This window comes from Papio anubis, chromosome X, assembly GCF_008728515.1.
Source record: "Papio anubis isolate 15944 chromosome X, Panubis1.0, whole genome shotgun sequence".
NCBI classification, from domain to species: Eukaryota; Metazoa; Chordata; class Mammalia; order Primates; family Cercopithecidae; genus Papio; species Papio anubis.
Window position 1 is genome coordinate 133,547,972 of NC_044996.1, and position 19,732 is coordinate 133,567,703.

General features: G+C 39.2%; 1 protein-coding gene across 2 annotated transcripts in view; it reads right to left on the reverse strand.

Annotated features, from left to right (window-relative positions):
- The window catches only part of LOC116271976 (FERM and PDZ domain-containing protein 4-like), a 488,004-nt gene extending 468,576 nt beyond the window's left edge, over window positions 1–19,428 (reverse strand). The window contains exon 1 of one of the 2 annotated variants that reach the window (XM_031660763.1): window positions 18,429–19,428. In XM_031660763.1, the coding sequence (XP_031516623.1) occupies window positions 18,429–18,460 (32 nt within the window). In that variant the 5' untranslated portion in view covers window positions 18,461–19,428. Of the gene's footprint in view, window positions 1–17,170 lie in introns of both variants that reach the window. The other variant, XM_031660762.1, reaches the window with a different exon arrangement.
- Between the last annotated feature and the right edge of the window lie 304 nt (window positions 19,429–19,732).

Genomic DNA, 19,732 nt, shown 5'->3' on the forward strand with positions numbered 1-19,732 from the left:
CAAAGTTGTCTAAGAATTTAATTGGTTTCCTCATAAACACTAAGAAAATTATTTTCAATTACCTAATTGTGTATTATCTTTATAAACTTACTTTCAATCATATGATTAGTACATGCTTGTTGAAGATAATTTGTTCATTACAAAAAAGCATGAAAAGACCTTTTCAGTTATTTGTGAACTCAAATTCTGCAGTATATGGAACACAGAGAAGTACATTTCCCACTTGTGTATAACTCCAGCATTTTGAGCTATTCCCCATTAGGGCAACCACTGTCGCCAGCCGATGAGTGAGTTCATAATTATTAGGTATCCATGTAACCACCCCTTTTTAGATATCAATTCAGCAAATCCTCTCTGCTCTCTAGAGCCAGAGCTCTTCGTTGCCTAACCAGCAGTCATTTCCCCTCCTTCTTTCCTCCCAGAGTCTCAATTTTGCAGAGGTATCAGATGGCCATTTGCTGGGCTGGCAGTGGAACAGAGGTAGGGAGAGCTGCGGCCCTCTCTCACACTAGAAATAGACCCTAATTGATATCATCCAGTGTTTGTCAATGAAGGACCACTACTATTTTGAGAAAGACAACTTTTCATAATGTAAAACTGTTTTACTCATGTTAGGATGTTTAGAATCTCTGGTCCCTTCCCATTATATGCCAATAGGACCTCCACCTCATCATTATAAACAATTAAAACACCCCAGGGGCATTTCACAACATCTGTCCTCCAGTTGAGAATCACTGGGACTCTTAAACAGAGGTTGGCAAACTTTTTCTGTAAAGGGCCAGACAGTAAATACTTTAAGCTTTATGTGCCATGTTGTCTCACTTGCAACTACTCAACTCAGTAATTTTATTGCAAAAGCAGCCAAAAATTTATATGTAGATGAATAGGAATGGCTGTGTTCTAATAAAACTTTATTTAAAAAACAGGTGGTGGACTGCATTTGCTTGCAGAACACAGTTTGCTGATGTCTGCAAGTCTAAACTAGCCATGTCAATTCCTCTCACTGGGTAGGTTTAGGAAACACACGGGGGGCATGGTGCAATTCTGGACAATGAAAGATTGGGGAACTCTGCTATGAAGTTTCTGAGAAAATTCTCCACTCTCTCAAAAAAAGAGGCATGGACAAAACATACCCTGCTTCCCTCTCCTCACCTGTGGTCTTTTTTTTTTTTTTTTTTTTTTTTTTTTGTGAGGATATGCTACCGGAGCTATTGCAGCCATTCTTTTTTTTTTTTAATTATACTTTAAGTTCTAGGGTACATGTGCACAACATGCAGGTTTATTACATATCTATACATATGCCCTGTTGGTGTGCTGCACCTATCAACTCGTCATTTACATTAGGTATATCTCCTAATGCTATCCCTCCCTCCTTCCCCCTCCCCACAATAGGACCCTGTGTGTGATGTTCCCCTTCCCGAGTCCAAGTGATCTCATTGTTCAGTTCCCACCTATGAGTGAGAACATGCAGTGTTTGGTTTTCTGTTCTTGCAATAGTTTGCTAAGAATGATGGTTTCCAGCTGCATCCATGAGGTTCAGCCAACACGCTGACATGGCACATCAAAAACGATGTCAAAACCCAGACACCTTGAATCAAGTTTACCAACCCTAAAGTGGCCCTCTGGATTTCTTATGTGAGATAAAAAAAAAAAACCCAGACACTTTGAATCAAGTTTACCAACCCTAAAATGACCCTCTGGATTATGTGAGATAAAAAAAATTGTCCTCCTCTTTAATCTATTTTTGTTGTGTTTTCTATTACTTGCTGCTGACAGCATCTTAATGAATATACTTTCAATTTGGTCATAAGGCAATAAGGATAATATATTTCTACCAGAATATGGGGATGATGTTCAGATGGATGTTTTTCTTCTGCAATCAATAGCCTTGTTATTGTTTTCCAAGTGTATCTCTGAATAAAAATGAAATTATTAAAGAAGAACAGCATGTTGATTGCTTTCTCAACTCCTCTTCCCTTCTTCCCCCATGCTGCTAGAACCCTGATTCTGAATGTTTGGGCCTCTGTGAAGGTGAGCCAGAGAAGACCATCTGATTGCCCTTTGCTAGGTGTGACCATGTGACCCATTTTGGACAATGAGACTCTCTAAGGGAAAATTCTAGCTTCTAGAAAAGATGTCCCTCCATGATTAAAAGAAATAGCCTCACAAAGAGAATGCTCACAGTGCTCTGGCCACTCCTGCTTCATGCCTCTGAACCACAGCCTGGAGCTGTAGCAACCACATTACACCCACGAGGTGACAAAGCCTGAGGCCGATGGAGCAGGAAGAGGGAAAACACCTGGATCATTGTTGACTTCACTGAGTCCATGAACCCCAATCCAGGAATCACATGCATCTAGGAATATTTTGTTTAAGCCCCTTTAATCAAGCATTGATTTACTGGCAGCTAAAATGTCCTGATAAACTCAAAACAAGAAAGTATACTGAGGATGACATTTTTCACTTAAAACATAGTAGCTATTTAGGGTATACATGTCTTACTAAGTATAGGTGTCTCTAAATAAATGACCCATGTTGTAGTAGAGTGTTGACATCCACTCCCATGGAAGCAGGTGCGGCTGGATAACCTGGAAGGGCAGGGCTGGGAGGCCACATCCCCTTCTATTTCATCTCTCCTCTGAAGCAAGCCAACTTTTCCAGTGTGGTTTCCACACCTCCCTTCAAAGGATCTACTTGTCTCAGCAGAGCAACCAGTGGACAAAGGGGAACCCAATTTATTATCTGTTTGCTTTTAATCATTTCCTGCATAGCAAGTGTGGGCTATTACATCTCCTTTGTGGGAAAGACAGTGAGCATGGCAGGAGAATATAAATATTTAAAACACAATTCCTATTCAAATTGTTTAATGACTATTTGAGAAGAGAAAGAACTCTTTACAGTGGGAACATTTATACAGAGAAACATCTGTAAGTGCAAAGTTGTATTATCTAAAGGTAAAAATATGTATATATCTAAATCTGTATCTACATATTCATTTGTAATTCCCTCTGTTTCCAACAAGAATCACGTGATGATATTTGATGACATAGGACCAGGGCCAGAAAACTTTCTGTAAAGGGCAGATATTTCAGACTTTGTAGGCCATATGGTCTCTGTAGCAACCACTCAGTTCTACTGTTTTAACTGTAGACAATACATAAATGAATGGGGATGGTTATGTTCCAAAGAAAACTTTATTTATGGACAGTGACATTTTAATTTCATATAATTTTCACGTGTCATGAAATATTATTCTCCTCTTGATTTTTGGGAACCATTTAAAAATGTAAAAACCATTCTTAGCTTAACACAAACACAGGAAACTGAATGAATTTGGCCCACAGGCTATGGTTTGCCAACTCTAGGACACAGCAAAAAATCTAAAATGACTTGTAGGCCAGCAATAAAACTATGAATTATGTACAGTATAGTGTTATGCATATATGTTCTTGCATTCAGATGATCTTTAAAAAATGTTAGCACATATACCTATAATAGCTAGCCTTTTTAACACATCACTATATTCTAGATACATGAAATTTATGGAGTTTACATGACCACATCGGCATGAAAGGGAGAAAAAGTAAAGCACTAACCAGTAGAGAAGGATTAGATGCTTTATTGCCTCCTATGTGTGTTTCATCAACTTACTTAAATAACACTCTATTCTTCAGCCTGTTAACATGATCTCAACCGGAAAGCCAAATTATGAACTAATGGCATCATAATCAAATTATCCCCGGAATGTGGCTCTCTAGAAAACATCAAGTTGTCCCCTTTAGTGAACAGAAGATCATCAGAGGATAAGATTTTGAACACTGCTGTCAACAATTAATAAAATTTAAGTTGAAAAAACTTATAAGCTTTCCTGGTTGAAAGGTGGGGAACATAAAAATATTTTTCTGTTTATATCTCCATCAGAGAAAACCTTATCTTGATATTAAAAATGAAAAAAAAATTGCTTCAGAATACTAAATTCTATGCAAAAAGTAACAGATCATTTTTATAATGATATGATCTTCCAGCTTTATCTTAATTTGCTAGTAAAAGTTATTAAAATTTTATAGATCTGAAATTTCTATTGTACTTGTACAATATATATCCTTAATATATTAAACTATCTCTTATGTTTCATTCATTCACAATAGAGAAAACTAAGAAATTCAGGTTAGAACTGTCTGAGTTAGCAATTTATATTTTCTCTGGGGTTGATTTTTCAACATTTTACCACATTTTGGGAAATCATATTTACCCAATCTTCTTTCTGTTGTCTAAATAGATTTTCTTCTCCCTTATCCCCCATTCTGATACCATTTTTATTAGTTTCTTACATATCCTTTTGGTATTTTTATGTAAATATAAGCACATTTACTTTTGTGAGTCTTACTATTTTCACTTAATAAATATGTCCTGGAGATCATTATATATCACTGCATAAAGTGTTTCCTTGTTCTTTATTCTTACAGCTGCATAGTGTTGTAAGCTATTTTAATCTAGGTTCTCATAGATGAATTTTTTTGAATTTGCCCATTATATGGGAAAACAATGGAATTGTTGAAATATAATTAACCTTAGAGGGAATATTGCATAATTTTCCTATTTTACAAATCAGGAGACAAAGGCCCAACTTGCTCAAATCCACCTGAAGTTCCAAATACCATTACTCAAGCTTTCCCCATCACTAAGTACTTCAAGTCTTGTCACTAGGTTAACTCCTGTGACAAATGCTGCTTGTCAACTTCAATACCTTTGAGGAAGTAGAATGCCCACAACTTTAGCATAAAATTTGAATATCATTTTAATGGCACCTCAGATTACCTCCTGTCTTTTATGGGTTTTGAAATACTCAGTATACTATTTTTAATGTCATAAGAAAAAACTCTGTCCATGAAATCCAAAGACTTAGCTGTAAACATATTCATCACATTGTTATCTAAAGCAAAACACTGGAAACAATCTAAGTGTTAATAAATAGGAAACCATTAAGTAAACTGTGGTACATGTAGCTGTTAATTTTATATTATAAAGAAGGTTTAATGATATGGGAACAAAATATTTTGTAAAAACTTAAGGATAGAATAGTGCATTTATGTTAACTGTAAAATGGTTACAAAATTTAAAGAAAATAGAAGGCTAACTGACTGTATCATTACCGATAGAATTTTAAACATTTATATATCTTTTTAAATACATTCTATATATTCGAAACTTTTTACAATAAAAGTGTCCACTTTTACAATCAGAAAAATATTTGAAGAATTTGTGGGTATTGTTGTTTGGACCCTTGAATTTATATGGGTATTCTTTTAGCATTTTTGAAATTCAAGTTTATTTTTTACTTGGTAATACATACCTAGCATTTCAAATAAAAATAAAATAAAAATATAAAGTGTGGATGGTACATGGAGAACCACTCATGTCCTTGTGTACCCCACCCCCTCATGTATAACCCTCTGAACTACCACTTTACAGAGTTAAGTAATGTTATTATTTTTTTGTGTATCCTTCCAGCCATTTTTACGCAAACACAAGAAAAAATATATGTTCCATCTCCCTCATCTTTTTAAAGCATTTTTTTTACCTTACATTTTCACTTAACAATAAATGTATTCAGAGATCTTTCTATATCACCGCATAGAGCATTTCCTTCTGCTTTTTTACAGGTAGTGCTATATTTTAATTTTTAAGCAAAGTTCTCATAGACCCTTTTCTTAAAATGTGTTCATTCAGTGTGATATTTCAAAAGAGTGATATAAAAACTAACTCTAGGTCAAATATATATATTTTAGCAAGACAATGCCTTTCACTTAGTATAGTATTTCACTTTGGGGTTTTTTAAAACTTCACTTTCCCTATATAGTGTATGCAAAATACCTGATCATAGGTTCTTTAATATCACATTTAAGTACAAAAAAAAAAAAAAAGCCCTCCCATGATCAAATCTTTAAGTATTTTACAATACTTAAAGATTTTTTTTTCTGATTGTAAAAGTAGGATGCTTTTATTGTAAAAAGTTTTAAAGCTATTGAACATATAAAGAAAAGATATATAAATACTTGAAATTCTATCAGCAATGATATCACTTAGCCTTCTATTTTCTTTAGACTTTATATCTATTTTACAATATTATCTACAATTCTCTCCTGGCACTAAAGACAAAATGTATATAATTAGAGAAGACTAGGACTTTTAGGACTAGAAGGAAAGGAAAGAAAAGAAATATGAGAATGAGAGGATATGAGCCCAGATATAGGGCTGGGTCCCAAGCTGTAGAGGTAGGGAACAGTTCACTGCCAAGGATAAAATGGCTACAATAAATAAGTAGTAATAGCAGGTCCTAAAAATCAGAAGGAGCAGTGCAATCTGATAAATGACATACGGAAGCAGGCATACCTGTGATAATCAGTATTTGACATCATGTGGAATACAGTATGGTTTCACTCTGATTTATTCACAATTCACCAAATACTTACTCAGTACAGACATACCTCAGAGATATTGCAGGTGTGGTTCCAGACTACTGCAATAAAGCTAATATTGCAATAAAATGAGTCACATAAATTTTTTGGTTTCCCAGTGCATATAAAAGTTATATTTATACTATATTGTAGTTTATTAAGTGTGAAATAGCATTATGTCTAAAAGAACAATGTGCATACCTTAGTTTATAAATACTTTATTGTTAAAAATATGCTAATGATCATCTAAGCCTTTAGTGGATCATCATATTTCTGCTGATGGAGGGTCTTGCCTCCATGTTGGTGGGTGCTGAGTCATCAAGGTGGTGGTTGCTGAAGGCTGGGGTGGCTGTGGCAATGTTTTAAAACAAGACAACAATGAAGTTTGCTGCATCAACTGACTTTTTCTTTCGTGAAAGATTTCTCTGTAGCATGTGATGCTGTTTGATAGCATGTTACTCACAGAACTTCTTTCAAAATTGGAGTCAATCCTCTCACACCCTGCTGCTTCTTTATCAACTAAGTTTATGTCATATTCTAAGTTCATTGTTTTTATTTCAACAATGCTCACAGCACCTTCACCAGGAGTAGAATCTGTCTCAATAAACCACTTTATTTGCTCATCCATAAGAAGCAACCCTTAATCCATTCAAGTTTGATGATGAGATTGCAGCAGTTCAGTCCCATCTTAAGGCTCCACTAAGTCTAGCTCTCTTGCTATTTCCACAACATCTGCAGTTACTTCCTGCACTGAAGTCTTGAATCCGTCAAAGTCATCTATGAGGGTTGGAATCAACTTCTTCTAAACTCCTGTTAATGATATTTTGACATCCTCCCATAAATCATGAATGTTCTTAATGGCATCTAGAATGGTGAATCCTTTCCAGAAGGTTTGCCATTTACTTTGCCCAAATTCATCAGAAGAATCACTCTCTATAGCAGCTATAAATGTACAAAATATATTTCTTTTTTTAAAACTAGTCAAGTGTAGTAGTGAGAATGTGGAAAAGAGTAGAACAAGAAGTTCAACCTATAACTGACTGTGAACAATCAATTGAGATAACTCACTACCTTCAGACCAGCCAAATTCCTTAAATAATGAGACTTGGAAGTCAAAATTACTCATTGATGATTGGGCTGCAGAACAGATGTTGTGTTAATAGGCATGAAAACAATATTAGTCTCCTTGTACATCTCCCTCAGAGCACTTGGGTGGCCAGGTACATTGTCAATGGGCAGTAATATTTTGAAAGGAATCTATTTTTCCTGAACATAAGTCTCAAGAGTGGGCTTAAAATATTCAGTAAACCATGCTGTAAACAGATGCACTGACATCCAGGCTTTGTTGTTCCATTTCTAGAGCACAAGCAGAGTAGATTTAGCATAATTCTTAAGGGTGCTAGAAGTTTTGGAATGGCAAATGAGCATTAGCTTTAACTTAAAGTCACCAGCTGCATTCGCCCCAAAAAAGAGAGTCAGCCTGTCCTTTCAAGCTTTGAAGCCAGACATTGACTTTTCTTCTCTAGCTATGAAAGTCCTAGATGGCATCTTCTTCCAATTAAAGGTTAGTCTACACTGAAAATCTGTGGTTTAGTGTAGTCATCTTTATCAGTGATCTTAGCTAGGTCTTCTGGATAATTTGCTGCAGCTTCTCCATTAGCACTTGCTGCTTTACCTTGTACTTTCATGTCATGGAGACAGCTTCTTTCCTTAAGCCTCACAAACCAATCCCTGCTAGCTTCAAATGTTTTATCTGCAGCTTCCTCACTTTTCTCAGCCTTCACAGAATTTAAGAGTTAGAGTCTTGCTCTGGATTAGGCTTTGGCTTAACAGAATGTTGTGGTTGGTTTGATCTTCTATCCAGACCACTCAAACTTTCTCCATATCAGTAATAAGGCTATTTCACTGTCTTATCAATTGTGTGTTTCCTGGAGTAGCACTTTTAATTTCCTTCAAGAGCTTTTCCTTTGTATTCACAGCTTGGTGAACTGTTTGGCACAAGAGGTCTAGTTTTTGGCCTATCTCAGCTTTCAACATGCCCTCCATACCAAACTTAATTATTTCTGGCTTTCGATTTGAAGTGAGAGATGTGCAACTCTTCCTTTCACTTGAATACTTGCAGGCTACTGTAAAGTTATTAATTGGCCTGATTTCAATATTGTTATGTCTCAAAGAATAGGGGAGCCTGAGGAAAGGGAGAGACATAGGGGAATGGCTAGTGGTACAGCAGTCAGAACACACACAACATTTAGCAATTAAGTTTGCCATCTTATATGTGTGGTTCATGACAGCCTAAAACAATTCCAATAGTAACATCAAAGATTACCGATCACACATCACCATAACAGATATAATAATAATAATGAAAATATGAGCACATGCTGTTGAAAAAACGGTACTGATAGACTTGCTTGATGTGGAGTTGGCACAAGCCTTCAATTTGTAAAAAGTGCAGTATCTGTAAAGCACCAATAAACCAAAGTGCAATAGAACAAGGTATCCCTGTATCTACTACAGACCAAGAAGGTTTAATACAAGGGTACTTGTCCTTGAAGAGTTCATAAATGAGACACAGATCAAAACCGGATTCAATTATAATACAATCTATACCAGTCAGCTGTTGCCACAACAATGCTGCATAACACAGTGTCATAGAAGAATAAGCATCTGTTTTCATGCTCACAGGTTTGCCTGATGGTGCCGGTCCATGTGAATCAAGCTTCTAGGACCAACAGGTTAAACTAGGCAGTTCTTCATATAGCAATATTAAGAGCTTTTTGCTTTTTTACATTCTTTTTTTAGCAATGTACAATACCTCAAAGGCATTCTCCTACCAAAAACTTGTACCAAAACAGATATCCTGTGACTTCTGTCCCTATTCCACTGGTCAAAACAAGTCACTTGGCCAAGTCCAACAGCAATGGGGCAAAGAAGTACCTCCACCTCTAGGAGGTAGAACTATAATGTCACATGGAAAAGGCTTGGATTCAGGGAAGATTTAAGAATTGGGAACAAAACTGCAATCTATCACATAATGAAGAAATGTTATGAAAAGAGCAGGGCACGAGATGTCCAGCACAGATAGGGTACACAATTGCACTAAACTTCCCAGTTTGCCTCACAGTGACATAGGGTCAGAGTTCTGCCTAATGGAATTAGGGTAGAGTGGTATACTTCAATTCTGGGCGTGGCCCTTAAAAACCTCTCACCCAATCTTCTACCATTCTCTCCCCTCATCTGTCAGCTGAACACTGATGTGCAGGAAATCTTGGATAGCATACTGAAGATGAGAGAGTCCTATCTTACAGGTTCTCAGAATGACTGAGCATAGCAGAGCTCCCCCACACCATCAGGTATACCTGTTTTGTGCATCAAGCAAACGAGATCGGCCACAAAAATTGAGGGGTTAATCTGTTAAAGCAGTGAAATTATCTTCACCAATAAAAGATGTCAGTCGAGCTATTTCACCCAGGATTGGGAGGTTGGAGAAGGTGACATGGAACAACCTTAGATTAAAAGCTGAAACATAAAAGACAGATGGGAATTTTCCAGGTGTAAAAGAGGCAACATAAAGATTGTTCCAGACAAAATGAAGAGTTTATACAAAGGCTCAGAGTGTGGCACTTTTTAGGACTTCTAAAAAATTCAACATGGTTAGGGGTAGACGTGTGTGTGTGTCTGTGTGTGTGTGTGTCTGTGTGTGTGTGTGTGTGTATACACATGTGTGTTTGGTGTTGAGTAGGAAATTAAGGCTGGAAAGGAGGAATAATAAGTACAGAGAAATATGGTTCTCAAAGGAACCAAGTGAATTGGGCCAAACCCAAAAGGGTAAAGATAAAGAATATGGCTTTTGTCCTCAAAAGTATATAGACGGAGGGGACAGGGAGGATCCAATTTGCACGTTACAAAGCTTCTAAGTTAACCTACAAATGGTATTGTAAGTGCTGACAGTTTAAGTACCCCAGAGTGGGGCTGGCAAGGGTGACTGTGTTCAGGGTGAACTTCCAACCATATCTATCCTTCCCCCGGCTAGCAAAGAAGGCTGACACCCAGACTGCCCCAAAGGGAAATTTGAGTACTGGGCAGAGAGATCAAAGAAGAACAGTAAAATACCCATGTAAAGGGCAGAGAATAAATATTTTAGGCTTTGCAAGCCATGTGGTTTCTGTCACAGCTATCCAACTCTCTCAAGAGCAGCCATAGTATACAAACAAAAGGGCATGGCTTTGTTTAAATAAAACTTTATTTATAAAAAAGGTCATAAAGCTTTCTAAAATAAGTAAACACATCAGATAGGTTATAGTTTGCCAGCCCAGGCCCTAGGCCATGAAGTAGGACATTACCCTGAGCCACAGTTCAGTTGGGCATGTCTGGGATTTACACCAAAACTAATTCCAGACTCCACCACTGTATAGCTGAGACTGCTAACTGCTCCTGTACTAGGGAAAAGACTGGTAACTTGGATCATGAATTTCAGAAGAGACAAATATCCAGGACTCCAGTTACAGGAATCATCGTAAAATCACCACAGTCAGTATGTGATCCAATGTTGAATTAGCCAGATGGCGTGTGTTCTCCCCCACACCAGTCTCTGACCAGATAAATAGCTGTGCCAGTTCAATAGAAAAATATACTAATTCCTACATTCACTGGGAAAATTTTACCATTAATTTTATGAACTTTTGCCTACTGCTTTCTTTGAACCTAATTTTTGTCAGGTAATCATGCATTATTTTCAATTAAGCAAATCTTGTAAAACTTGTGAAGCCTATAAAAAATTACCAAAATAAAAATTAAAACCCTATAGTAAATTGTAATTGCAGGGAAATTACTTTTCATTTTCAAACTTTGGAAACATTTCTTTCATAGAAATGATTGTGTTTTCCTAGCATTCAAAAAAGGCTTTCTAAAATAAAAACTTACTGACATCTGTAAAAACCCATTTCAATATCATCATAACTTTGCTTGTTGAGCTTAAAGCAGTAAAACAGAGACTCCTTAGACACACAAGTTGATGACTTTTTAACCATCAATCATATATATATATATATACACACACACATATATATACACACATATATATATAATTTCAAATGTAAAAACAGAAATAAAAGTTTATTCTCTGAGACCAAGTCCAAGAGCAGGCTATTTACTTTTAACATGTGCATTGTATTCCTTTATATTCAATAAAGAAGTACTGACACAGTAATTGTTCAGCTAAACAAATATGACAATTTGTTTGCAACAAATGTTGAATGAATTGTATATGACTTCGCTCACTAATTATTTAGTATAGACTATTTATCTTATGCCAAATTCTGTAAACCATGCTTGAAAATATACTTCTGAAAGAACAGTTCTGGCAGAAAACCCTTCTCATCTCTTTGCCAGGAAAAAAAAAAAAAAATGGGAATGTTAACTTTGTTATCTAAAACTAAGGCTTAGATTTCTTCAAGATAATTTTCAGAGCTTAAGTACATAATGACCTAAATTACTCAGAAGCAAGGCAGCATACTTTTGATATATGCTTTTGCTGTAAAGAACTAGAGGTAGTCTATGGTTTTTCATTACAATGCTCTCAGTCAAATTATAGGAAAGTTAGATTAAACTCAACTCCAAATTGATACAGCCTACCTCCATTCCTCTGACTACAACTAAATCCACTTATCTAGTTTTATTTCCATTTGGAAACAGATTAGTGAAGGTCATTAGCCATTAGGACCAGATGGCTCAAGTGTACTGTAAGGAAATACTAGGCATTCTCCCGTTGACTTGATTATCAGTTCATCAGCACACATTGGTTGAGGCTATACAAGTAGTATCACCCATTCTTTTTCCATCCATTTTGAACTGGATGTTTATGGAAGGCAAACATCACCCTAACAAGCAACTCTCCAGCTCCCCAAAAATATCATGTCAACTTAGTGACCAAAGAATAAGCATGCATACTTTTTCCAAGTGCAACAAATTAGAACAATTATGTCCACTTCTAACGGTCAGTTTCCAACAGTTCAAGAAGTAATTTGAGATCAGAAGTTTCAATAAAGATAAGGTCTATATTAATTGGTAATGTGCATTAGTGAATTCAAGTATTTATTATAATATACTCAATTTGACATGCGTGTGCCCACATGTGTGCTGATAATGATAAAGAAGAGAAAACAGGAAAAGGCATTGTTTAACCCAGGCAGGGGTCAGTTAACTTTTTCTGTAAAGAGCCAGAGAGTAAACATTTTAGGCTTTGTGGGCCATAAGGTCTCTGTGGCATCTATTCAACTTTGCTGTTGTCAGGCAAATGCAGCCATAGATAATACATACATGAATGGACACGTGTTCCAATAAAACTTTGTTTATGGACACTGAAATTTTAATTTCATATTATTCTTTTTTTGATATTTTTGAACCATTTGAAAATAAAGAAACTATATTTTGCTCACAGGCTATGCCATAACAGTCAGCAAGCCAGATTTGGCTCATAGGCCACAATGTGCCAACCCCTGTTTTAGCCTATTCATGATGTTCTTTTCCTGCTATGATTAGCTTTCAAGATTCAAGATCATTTGATGGTAATGGTGGTAGATTTCAGGATGGTATGCTTCAACAAAGGTTTTAAATGGTCTTGAGTTTTCTTACTGAGCCAAGTGTGAAACCAGTGGTTTCAAGTTCATTCCTTAAAGATACATTTCTAGTTCACCAATAATGTACATTCTCTTACAGCTAAACTTCCATGGTTAACCTCAAATGAAATAAAAAAGACTAAAGTTGAACAGTGTATGTGTATGTAAAGGGAGAGAATGAACAGCTGGAAGGACCATAAGCAGAAAGTGAGACTTTCCAGGTCATGTATTTAAAGTACAAGTAAGTTTCACTGCAGCTGTCAGTCTGTACCAAGTTCTGATAGCAAGAAGGTAAAACTTGCTTGCCCCAGACAATGAGAGAGAGAGAGAGAGAGAGAGATGCTTGGAATGGAACAAAGCCTGACCTAGACGCCTTCTTCCCAGAACTGTGAGCGACTAGACTTTCACAGCTTCAAACTAGCAACCCTTGGGAAACTAGAGTTAAATATTCCTAAAACAGGAATCTAGTTCTGTTATGAAACTGTTCATCATTTCACCTCCTGACAGCCACAAAAATCAGCAGAACTTAGAAAGGACTCAGAAGATGAGCAAGTAGCATTTTTAATAAAATTCAAATCCAGAGTCTTTGGGGGTTTTTCATTGCTAGCCTCCAGAGCTCACTATTATCAGCAATATTAATACAATTACTCAGTAAAAATAGCAGATACGGGAAAACCCTGACCTTTTGCACTACTTCTTTAACTTCCCCTTTTCCCTGGAAAATATTTAATTCTGAATAAGATAAAGGTAAAAGACAGAAGTTTAGTAGTATCTAAATGGATTTGACATAAAAATCTAAGGAAACTATACATATGTATTTTATATTTTTCCTCAAATATAAGATACTTGTAAGAAAATTAGTATTCTTTACTATGACAGATATTAGTCACTGCTATATACCACAAAATAACCCATGCAACTACAAGAAAATGCAAAATAAAGCATCCCCCAAATTTACCTACTACTGTAAGAAATCATCATATCAACAGTGGGGACTCAATCATTATCATCAAGTCTACCATTTTGCTTAAAGAAAAGAAGTCAAATCAGGGACTCTATGAACATATCACTCAATTTAATAACATCCCTATGAGTTTTGGATCTCAAATCATCTCCCTCAGGCAAAAGGGGCATAATCATATGTTTTTCTACTGGGCTGCATTCTTCTATAAACATTTGAAAGAGTGCATCTGCTTTACAAATAAAATAGTCAATGCAAAGAGCAGTAACAATAAAAATATATGCCTGTTTTTATACTATTACTGGTTTATAAAGCAATCATCTGTAATGCTCTCATCTACAAGGATGGAAAATGATATAGAACTGTTACCAAGGAAACAGTGAAGTAAAACTGCATGTAAACTATCAAGCAGTTTAAGAACCAGAAAATTAGAAGAACGGAAAAAACCATCTTCAGATAGAACCATGACACGCTGTGCCACCCACGAAGGATGCAATCAAGGGTCATAACTCTTACCGATGATGTAAAGGGTCCCAACTACTTGCCAGGAATTCTAACACTTGGCAGCAATTTGTTTTAATGGTAATGGGTTATTGAGGGGCAATGTGAATTCTGATTTTTCCCACGATTAAAAGGGCATAGAGTCTGGAAACAAATAGTTAAATGTAGACACTCTAAAAAGTCAAAATATGCAATTTATTTATTCCAGTGTCGATTAATATTCTCTTGGAATTCTCTGTAATTACACTGTCTGTACTCACAGATAGGACACTAAGCAAATATCACTTCCAAGATATGCCTTCTGAATTAACATTTAGAAACTCGAGTTTGTAGAAACCAAAGGCAAGGCCAGGACCCAGGGTAACTACATGTGTTTGCCTCTAAACCAAGAGAATTTTAAGCACTCAAGTAACCATGCTGATCAAAGCTAAATCCTTTAGGAAGATTATCCATTCTGAAATCAGGAAAATCCTGCAGTATAAGCACTTTTATACTTCACCTTTGAGAAAAGAACTTGATTTCTGTAACAGTGTTTAAAACGCATACAAGACTTTCTTCCTCCCAAGGCAGAAACAAGCAACTGCAAACATGTGTTTTTACGTGCTGATGACCCTCTAAAGGTATTTCTATCTCAGCTTGGGGACCATCCTTGAGCTCACACTAAGGAAAAAGAAGAATTATATGGATGGAAGACTTCTTAATCGGCACATCAGCTCAGAACATTTGCACCTTCTGTCTTTAGAATAAACACTCTACTGGATCACATTAAGGATAGAAAGTGAAACTCACATTCATTTACTAAATTTTAAACTCTCTTTTAAATAAGATACCACTCTCCCCACAACCTTGCTTGAGTTTTGCAAAAACTCAGATTTGTGAATATCATGTAGGCATCCTAGAATTTAGTAAAAAGAATATGAAACATCTTTTCACTGACACATGACACTGTCCTCTCCGAAGTTCCTAAGTTTAAGGACTAAACCAAGGCTCTAGATGTTTTGTTAAACTATTTTTAGCATCTGAGGCCACCAAAAAGTATCCTGGTTACTTTGAACTATACTATTGGTTGAACTTCCCTTTCCCTTTAGCAGTAGCTCTGTCCATCACACAGAGGGTTCCACTCAGTCTCTAAACTTGCCCACAGCTGCTTCCCAACCATGGTTCATTATTTGACAGCTGTTTAGAAACTAGCCCTAGGCAGAAGCATGCAGGAAGTTAATAGAATAGTGGTGTGAAGCAATGGCCCTCTATGAGATCAGCTTGAAAGCAAATAATTTGCCACACCACAATCATCCACTGCTTAACACATCAGTCTTCCGATCTGTAGGACAACACTTCTTCCTGAGCTGCTCTAAGACCTATCAAGGGTGTATCTCCAGTCTACTTAGAGTAAGTTGCACTGGGCCTTTCTCCCTGGGGAAATCTGCTAGTGGCATGAAGACGGCCCATGTTAGTAGAAAGGGAAGGTGGAGATGGGCAGGCAGAACAAAGACTGTAGATGTCAGAAAGAATGGCAACATCCAAACATAACCTTTCTGAAGTGGTCTAAATGTAATTTAACAAAGCAAAGTCAACATACGTTTCTACCTCGGACGATTGGAAGCTGCTCATCCCTGCCTGATGCAATCAACACATCTCACTCTGACACTCAGGACTGAAGGAAAACCTGGGATTGTTCTGTCCATATTGCAAGTAAGTTTTTAAGCTACATCCTGGAAAAACCCAACTGTCTACCTCCTACGTCCTGGTGGTAGCTGCTATAAAGAGCTCCAGGGGCAGAGAAGGTTGGGCATGGTTTTCTAAGACTGCTCCTATCGGGCTCTTCCCAGTTAATGTCACATAGCAAGAAGCACAGACCTTACTCTGTGGCTCAAATGAACACTTTGGAAGCATAAGCAGGCAGAAGACCTCGAGGAGTGCTCTGGCCAGGCAACACCTAGGCGGCCCAAGCGTGGAAATGTTCCTCCTTTATCAGTACTACGCAAAAATATCCGAATCGATGATTTAGTTTTAGCTACTGTTTTAACAACATGGCCACTTAGAAGAAAATTTCTAAATCTTTTGAGGCTTAAGAATATAGTCACACACACACACAAAGAAAAAGGCTGAAAGTCTTTCTCTTCTATCTCCATGACCTCATCATTTAGGTTACCATTGGGAGCACCTGGTCAACCTAGGCGCTAACTCTGTGGAGGTGTGGAGGTGTAATTTAGGAGTGGGGGGAAGGCGGCACTTTTGGTCTCTGCAGCTTGGAAGGCAGGCACCCAAGCTCCAAGCACTTCTGGGTTTCCCTAGCAGTAGCAATTACAACCACCTTCTCTTAGCCCTGAATGATACATGGGACCCCAAGCACCACTGGGGCTTTTCCTTAGGGAAAACAAATGGTTGTGAATATCGGTGTGTTGGTGAGGGCATGTATGTACCTCTCTGTGTGTGGTCTACACCTGTGGCTACACAAGCCTCAGCAGCCAGTGAGAAATAAGTTGAATGTGGCAGCCCCCGGCCACTTCGTTTCAGTCTTAAGCCCCGTCGCGCTTTCCGGCTTTTGCCTCTACCCAGCCTCCCGAAAAATAAGGCATCAAGTTGCCCGCGGCAGCGGCCCTAGGTGCAAACGGAACCCGCGCAGCCCCTACCTCGAAAGCTTTGCAATCTTCACAAAGCTGAAGACATCCATGCAGGCAGCTGGGGACCCCCGAGCGCGACAACTCCGTCGCCCCTTCTCACGCCAGCAACAACAGCAGCCTCCGCAGCCCCATGGCCAAGACCTCAGTGCGCCCGGGGCTCCAGTCGCGGCGACAGCGGGTGGCGGCGGGGGCCGGAGAGAACCTGCACCTGGAGGCGGCGGCTGCTACCACCCTCCGGCCGGGAGCTGCGTGTGCATCCCCGAGCAGGACCATTGATGAGCACCCGCGGCAGGAAAACTCAATGGAGAGGGAGCCAGGCAGGGCGCAAGAGGCGGGGGCTGGGAGCGCGGCCCGGGTCTCGCGCCCCGCCCCGTGCGCTCTGGCCCCGGGGACTGCCGGGCGTCTAGAGAAAGCGAGGCCCGGGCGAGAGGCGCTGCTCTGGCTTCCCGGCCCTCGGACCCCCGTGCCCCGCGCACCAAGGAGCGCAGACGGAGCCGGGAGACGGGAGACAGCAGGCGAGCTGGGCACACGCGCACGCACCCCTCGCAGCACTGCAGCTGCCTCCCTGCCTCCTTCTCCAAGCCGAGTCCCTGCTCCTCTCCCCACCCCCACCAGCCCAGGGGGAGGGGGCACTCTCCTGTCACCCACTGCGTGTGCCTCCAGATCTGAAGGATCTGGTCTAACAGTCTATGGCACACTGGAGAACTGTGAACGCTACCCCTCCCTCCCCAAGCCGAAGGAGAACCGTGCAACCGCAGGTTGCCCAAAGCCTCGGTTTGCTCCGTAAACAAAACTAGCGATCGGAAGGAGCAGGGATGATAGAGGCTGGGTCGTTTGTCAAGGGGAAGGGAAGGGAGATGCCCGGCGCAGCGGGCTCGATTGGGGGAGCGCAGAGTTCCCACTGCTTCTCCCGAACCGCTGGGGCGAGACGTGACCACTGGGCTGGCTGGGAAGGTATGTCTTTGGACAGCAGCACCGCGGGAGTGTCGGCCAAATAAGAACCGGAGGCATTTGCGGGTAGGGGGATGAACACAGCTGCTCCCTCCTCCAGGAGCATAGAGCAGAAGGTCCCAGGAGCCCGTGATGCAGAGGCTAATTCTAACCGGGCTCGGAATCTAAGGGAAGAGAAGGATTAGAATGGGGTCTGGCACGCAGAGCGAGCTGCTTTTGCAAACTGAGCGGTGGGAGAAGGGAACAAGGAAGAAAAAAAACAAAACCTAACAAAACCTTGCCTGAGAAGCAAAAACACAGAAACATAAACACTCACCTTAGGCAGAGTAAACTCCAAGTTGCAGCCATCTAGAACTCCTCCTAGCCTTCTCTTTTACATGATTACCTTGGATAATCAGCCCTGTTCATTAACTCAGTTCTACCTCCTGGGAAGCTCAGGCTTCATTGGGCCCCTTTTTATTCTTCCTCTTGGAGTCTCAAGGCCTCTTGTCCACAATCCTTTAAAATTTTCCCCCAGACTGTGAAGGTCAGCTGGCCGCACTAAGTGTGTGCTCTCCCACCAGCAGCGTTCACCTGGCGGCAGGGCCACTGCAAAGAACAGAGAGCACCCCCAGAAATGTTGGAAGATCCAGCCAGTGTTCCAGTCTAGCTCTCCGAGGGGATTAAGTAAGAAATGGGTTTAAAGTTCCCACACTTCTGCTCCTCTCCTGGTCTGTTGTTATATTTAAACTCTTCAGTATTCAAGCCTAGTACTAACGCGTTTTTTTTTAAGCATTTATTTCAAAAACTGAACATAAAATAAATAGCAATCTGCAAAATCTAACTGACTTAAAACTCAGGCATAAAATTATATTTTTTTGAATACATAGTTATCAATTTTCCTGCAGCTTCTTTTAAATAGGCTAGTTTAATTGCATGAACGCAGTTACTACTCAAGGATCAGAAGAGGTGGGAGGCACCTTGGCTTTTGAACTCTGTTGTTTGTAAAATAATTATAGTTTGGATCTGCACTATGCTTTATAATTTTTAAAGCATTTTTTTTGCATTAGAGTCTCATAGCAACCCTGTCATATAAGTAAGGCAATATGTTTAGAAGAGAAATATTTTATTTTTATGCCATAATCTATTCTCAACATACCAGACAAAAATGTGTGTGTGTGTCTGTGTGTTTTTTAACGTAGATCACATAATGTTACTTGTCTGATGTAAACTATGCAAAAGCTCTGCATTCTCGTCAAGCTGAAGTTGCGCTCCCGCTAGGACCAACAAGACCCTACATCCCTTATCCTTTGATCTTTCTTACCTCAACTATTACTGCCCACTTCCCTCTCCCCTTTTTCCCCCGTCCCTCCTCATCCCCCACCCCGAGGCCCCCCTCCCTCACACACACACATACACTCACTGGGCTCCAGAAATTTTGGCCTCCTTGCTGTTCTTCAAACTCTACAGGTAATCTTCCCACTTTAGGATCTTTGCAATGGTTGTTCCCTCAGCCTGTAATGCTCTTTCCAGGAATATCTGCATGGCTGACTTCTCCACCCTGTCAAATCTATGCACCAATACCACTTCCAAAAATCCCCCTCTAAAAAGCCTATTTAAAATTGCAAAAGGCTCTCACAT